General features: G+C 66.9%; 1 protein-coding gene across 1 annotated transcript in view; it reads right to left on the bottom strand.

The window, feature by feature from the left end:
• Positions 1 to 5,169, bottom strand: part of MIDN (midnolin) — a 57,762-nt gene that overhangs the window by 12,286 nt on the left and 40,307 nt on the right. Inside the window, exons 5-7 of the mRNA XM_019513161.1 lie at positions 2,637 to 3,029; positions 1,998 to 2,133; positions 1,281 to 1,611 (exon numbers count right to left, since the gene is read on the bottom strand). Of these exons, the coding sequence (XP_019368706.1) occupies positions 1,281 to 1,611; positions 1,998 to 2,133; positions 2,637 to 3,029 (860 nt within the window). The remainder of the gene's footprint in view (positions 1 to 1,280; positions 1,612 to 1,997; positions 2,134 to 2,636; positions 3,030 to 5,169) is intronic.

The raw sequence follows: 5,169 nt of genomic DNA, 5'->3' as shown, positions 1-5,169 counted from the left end.
CCCACCAAAACCAGCCAGCCAACCAGGAAGAGAAATCAGCCTGACCGCACAGGTTTGGGAGCCCAGCTGGAGGTGGCAGCACCTGAGCAGGCTATGGCCAGGCACGAGGGGAAGGGAACGGATGAGGACAAGAGGAATCATCCCAAGACAGAGCAGGGGCACAACCTGGGGACACCCCCGAGAAGCAGGGAGGAGGGAGAGTTTAAGAAAGGCTGAACAGCATGGCTTCAACTTCAGCCCCCCCATGGCCCACCCGGTGCTGCAGGTGCCAACAAGCCTCTCGGCAGCCCTGACTTGGTGCCTTTCCAAATCAGCGTCTAGACTGGAAAGCCCAGGCGAAGTGGCTGATTTCAATATGCAAATCGCAAGCAGAGGACCTGAGAATGAAGAGCAAAGCCCCGCAGGGCTTGCCACCCCCAGGCCGAAGACCCTTCCCCCCAGCTCAGCTCTGACAACCTGGAGACCCTATGGAGACGCCCCAGCCTCCATCCCATGAATTATTCTACTCGCTCGCTGCAATCAAGGGTCCGCATGGGGTCAGGAGCCCGGGCACGGAGACCGGTGGTACCAGGGGCTGGGTCACAGGCTGGGCTCTGCCCAGGGCTGCTACGTTCGATGCTTAGCACCAATGCATGCCCATTTGCTGGGGCTTTTTAAAACCCCAGGCTCAATTTACTCAGCAGCGTAGGGCAGGCAGTTCCACCCGGGGATGAACCCTTTGCTGGAGGCGGCCAGGTTGGCAAGGAGGCGCCTGCTCCAGCCTCTCTGGCTCTGCTGGGTGAGGGTGGAGAGGGTCGGGGGTGACCTCCTCAGTCTGCTTCCCACAACCTGGGAGCACTCGCACCTGGCACCAGAGCCCCCCCGCCCCGCGCTCCTCTCCCGCCCGCCGCCAGCTGGCGTGGAGGCACCACGAGGACAAGTATAGAACAAAGGAGCCGACAGAACCGGATACGCAGGGGAAGCAAACCGGAGCAGGCGAATCCAAGCGAGCGCCCGTCTCCTTCCTTCCACCCCAGCGTCCCGGCTTCCTCCCCATTGTCCACGGAGGGCTCAGGCAACCCGGGCTGGGGGCTAGGAACCTGGAGGTCCCCCTTTGCCCCGTGATCAGCACCCCGCCAAGGCCATCAGCCCTGGGGAAGTGGCATTCAAGCCTGGGTCGGCCTCTGAAGATGGACAGGATGAAGCCGATGGGCTTCTGGTGGGCCGGACCCCCGCTGCAAGTCGCAGCCACCCCAGCCACGAGGCCTGGGACAAGCCCAGGCCCGAGACAGGCCACGGACCTCAAGGCTTTGGGGCTGGGGGCACGCAGGCAAGGCTTACCGCTGGGCTTGCACATCCGGATTTGGCTCTGGCACTGGACCACGGAGTGCAGGGGCTGGGAGGCCACGGAGGTCGCCGTCGTCAGGGTCTCTGAGGTAGCTTTGGCAGCGAGCTCCGGGGAGGAGGGGGCCGAGGGGGAGCACTGGGTCTGGCAGCGCAGCTGCGTCAGGGACTGGGGCATGCCCTGGTAGTGCCGCGTGGCGCTCAGCAGGTCGTTGAGGATCTGCAGGATGGTGCCGATGTCGCGCCGCGGCCGCCCGCTGCTGTCCTGGCAGTTGGGGTGCAAAGTTCCTGCAGGAGGCAACCAACAGGTGAGGCCGATGCCAGCCCACACCGGCACCCCGCCTTTGGGAGCCCACTCCCAGCCACCCACTGGCGTTACTCTCGGGGTGCCCGAGACCACGGCAGCCATGGGCTTTTAGACCAGCCAGGCCAGAGCATCCCACCCCGGCCAGCGGGAAGGCATAGGAAGAGAGCCAGAAACCTCTGCCCCCTTCAATCACCCAGGATGCTATCACTTGGCAACACCTTCTGGTTACCATACCAACCAACAAGGGCATGGCTCTGGTCCCCACCCCCCGACCCCAATCCTCCAGCCACTCAGCCAAAGAGGAAGGGGAGATGAAAATTAGCACCCCCCACACCCACACCCCCCGATTGCTGCGGGTCTCTCGTACCAGAGAAGGTCCCTGAAAAGACCCCGGGAGCGTGGTTCACAAAGCTCTCGATGACGGCGCCGGGTTTGCGGGATCGGGGTGTCGGGGCCGGGCTGCTGCTGCCGCTGGGATTGCTGCTCCGGGCGCTGCAGTCCACCTGGCGCGGGCGAGGAGACGTCAGGAAGGGAGCCCGGGACGCCCCGCAGCCCCCGGGGGCGACAGCCCCATTCCCAGCACCCAGGGAAGAGAGGCCAGACCACGCTCCTGGCCACAGGGACCTGAACTCATGGGGGCAGCTCAAAGCCAACAGCCAGAGGGGATTTAACGGGGCATTTAGGCTGCTGTTGCTGTCGGGAGCCTCCGAGCCAAAAGAGCCCCATTGCACCCGCTCCTGGGGAGGCAGTGGGATACAGGGGGCGAGGCAGCCGCTTAGGCATCAGGGACTGGCACTGCAACCCCAGCTCAGCCGAGCCCTGCCAAGGGAGTCCCCTCCCTGCTTTGTGCCTCAGTTTTCCCACCAGTGCAATAGGGCAGCCTATGCAGGGAAAAACCCTGGCTAAAGACTGCAATTAGCCCCAAAGGCAGGGAGCAGCCTGGGCACGGCCCAGCCCCAGCCCGAGCCCCCCGCCTGGCACCCAGTGCCCCCCAGGCCAGGCTCACCTCTGAGCAGGAGGAGACCACGCTACTGTTAACCGTTTGCGTGCTGGCGCCGTGCGACCGGAACATCCCGGCGGTGACGGGGGCGGGGTGGGTAGCGTTACAGTACATGGGCGTCGCCTGCGTGGCGGGGGTGGGGCTCGGGGCGGGGCTCTGCTGGCATGCGGGCACCACGGGGATCCGGGCGAAGTTGGAGCCGGATGCCCCGTGCAGCGTCCGGCAGTGGGAGGCGGGGTTGGCCGCGGCCCCGGGCTCGCCCCGGCTGGCGATGACGTGCCGGTGCTGGAGCTGCCCTCCCGTCTGCTGGGCCGCCAGCTGCAGCTGCACGAACATCATGTGGTCGCCAACCCGCAGGGCCAGGGTCAGCGGGGACCTTCCCGACAGGAAGTCGTTGACCTGGGGAGAGGAGAGGAGACAAGACGGGGTCAGAGCTGGGGACCGGACCCCAGAGGAGGAAAATCCCACCGTCCTTCCTGCTCGCTACCGGCACCAGGGACTCGTCTCAGCAGCCGCTACCCCGCACATTGCCCTGTGCAGCACCCCACACTTGCAAACCCGCCCAGGCAGCCTGCACCCCGGGGAAGCCGGTCTAGTCTGCAAGCCTAGGAGATAAGACATCCGGCCCGGCGGAGCTGGGGACCGTGGCCAGGGAAAGCTGCCCGCCTCAGGCCTGCCCAGGTGCCAGGGCTGTCAGCTGATGGAGGGTGTTTTTGCCAAGCCAGGGGAGGTGGCCCCTGCCCCCCCTGCGATAAACCCGCCCACGGGGAGGGCAGGGCATTGCTGCCACTCCCAGGAGGAGATTAGCAGGGTGGGCGGCAGGAGGGCAAGGTCCAGCGGCCACGACGCTCCCTGCGGCCCCCACCCCGCTCACAACCTGCCCTGCCCCGGAGCCTCCCAGGGCGTCTCTCGCCCGCCCGGCCACCTCCGCCCAGCCAGCTGCAGGGGATGGGCAAACAGAGGCGCGTCCTGGGGGGGGCGAGGCGCTGCCCTCCCCACTCCCTTGGCACACAGAAGCAGCCCCCAGACACGGTGGGAAAACACCGTGGCGGGGGTCCAGCCTGGCCATGGCCTTGTCTAATGGGGCCTGAAGGATTTAGGAGCCAGGCTGGAGAGATGCCAAGGACCAGCCGACTATTCGTGAGGCTACTGGAGAGCTCCTGGGCCTCCCCGTCCTCGCTAATCCCACCCCCACCCCCAGCGCCCAGGGTGCCTCCTAGAGGCCCCAGCTGGGGGAATCCTATGGAGAAACCTTGATCTCCAGCCCCTGCCAGCTCCCGGTCACATGCCTGCCCTGGAGGTCTAGGGAGGGGGGAAGGCAGGGTCCGAGCCCTGCCGGCAGGGCAGTCTCCGGCGCCCTTCTCCAGCCAAGCCCTGCACAGCCTCGGCCCGCACCCGGGAGCCCAGCTCGCAGCCTCCAAACGCCAGCAGCTCAGGCAGGCACAGCACGGTGTGCTGGGGCAAATGTCACTGCAAGCTGCGGGCGCTGTGCGTGCATTGGGGGGGTGGAGGGGGAAACGCTTAGGTCATGTGCCACCCCTGCCAAGCCTGCTGTCACCCCCTCGCCGCCCCCCCCGTGTGCCCTGACCTTTGCAGCCGACACATGTCACACCGGGGGTGACCACAGAGCACCTCGCACGGGATGCGTCCCTGCCCCCAGACAGAGTCAGAGCCACGTGAGAACAGAGGTGCTGCCCGCAGGCCCCCGGCACCCGCACCCCTGGTGCGAGGACATGGGGAGGGGGCAGCCGTGGGGACAACGCAGCCCCCACCCGGAGCCAAGCCTCCGAGGCCTGGGGCAGCCGGGGCTTCAGGAGGTGACTGGAGGACGGGGAGGGTGCAGGCGAGGACACGCCATGCAGCACGGCACAGCAGGGCACGGCGCTGGCAGGCGGCACCTCTGCAGCGTGACTCAGGCAGCGAGCCGCAGCGGGGCCCCCCCGCCTCCTCCGGGAGGGGGAAGAGCCCCTGCCCCTGCAAGCAGCGCCTCGGATAGGGCTGCACACCCAGCCCCCCCACTCATTACTCATGCCAAAGCCCCCGACATCTGCGCTGGGGCGGGGGGGGGGACACAAAGCATCCCCCCCATCCATGGGCTGGGGCTACTTGGTATTCCAGGCACGCGGGACCCAGCTGCTTTAACCCTCACAAGCCCGCCCAGTGCCCCTTTGTCTCAGCTCGGAGAGGCAGGGACCCCGCTACCTCCGCCCTGGGCAGGCAGGGTGCCCAGTTCTGCAAGGGCCCTTTAAATTAGCACCCCCCCACCCCCTCGTGGAAAAGTGGGGGTTATGCAGCAGCCAGCTGTGGGTGGGGAACCAGGCCCAGGCAATGCTATTGAGGTTGTGGAGACCCCCCCACCTCCCCCCCCTTCACCAGCACACGTGACCCCGGTGCCGGGTGGAGCCCCCAGCACGTGCAGCACCTAGCGCAGCCAGCCCGATGCAGAGGGAGGGGCCCGGGGAACGAAGGCTTCACACCCAGCTTCTGCTTGGGCACGAGAAAGGGACAGATCCCACCCCCGGGACGGGGGGGCGGGGGG

The sequence above is a fragment of the Gavialis gangeticus genome, unplaced genomic scaffold, assembly GCF_001723915.1.
Source record: "Gavialis gangeticus isolate Ggan-Ray unplaced genomic scaffold, GavGan_comp1, whole genome shotgun sequence".
NCBI classification, from domain to species: Eukaryota; Metazoa; Chordata; order Crocodylia; family Gavialidae; genus Gavialis; species Gavialis gangeticus.
This window is presented reverse-complemented; position numbering and strand designations above follow the sequence as displayed.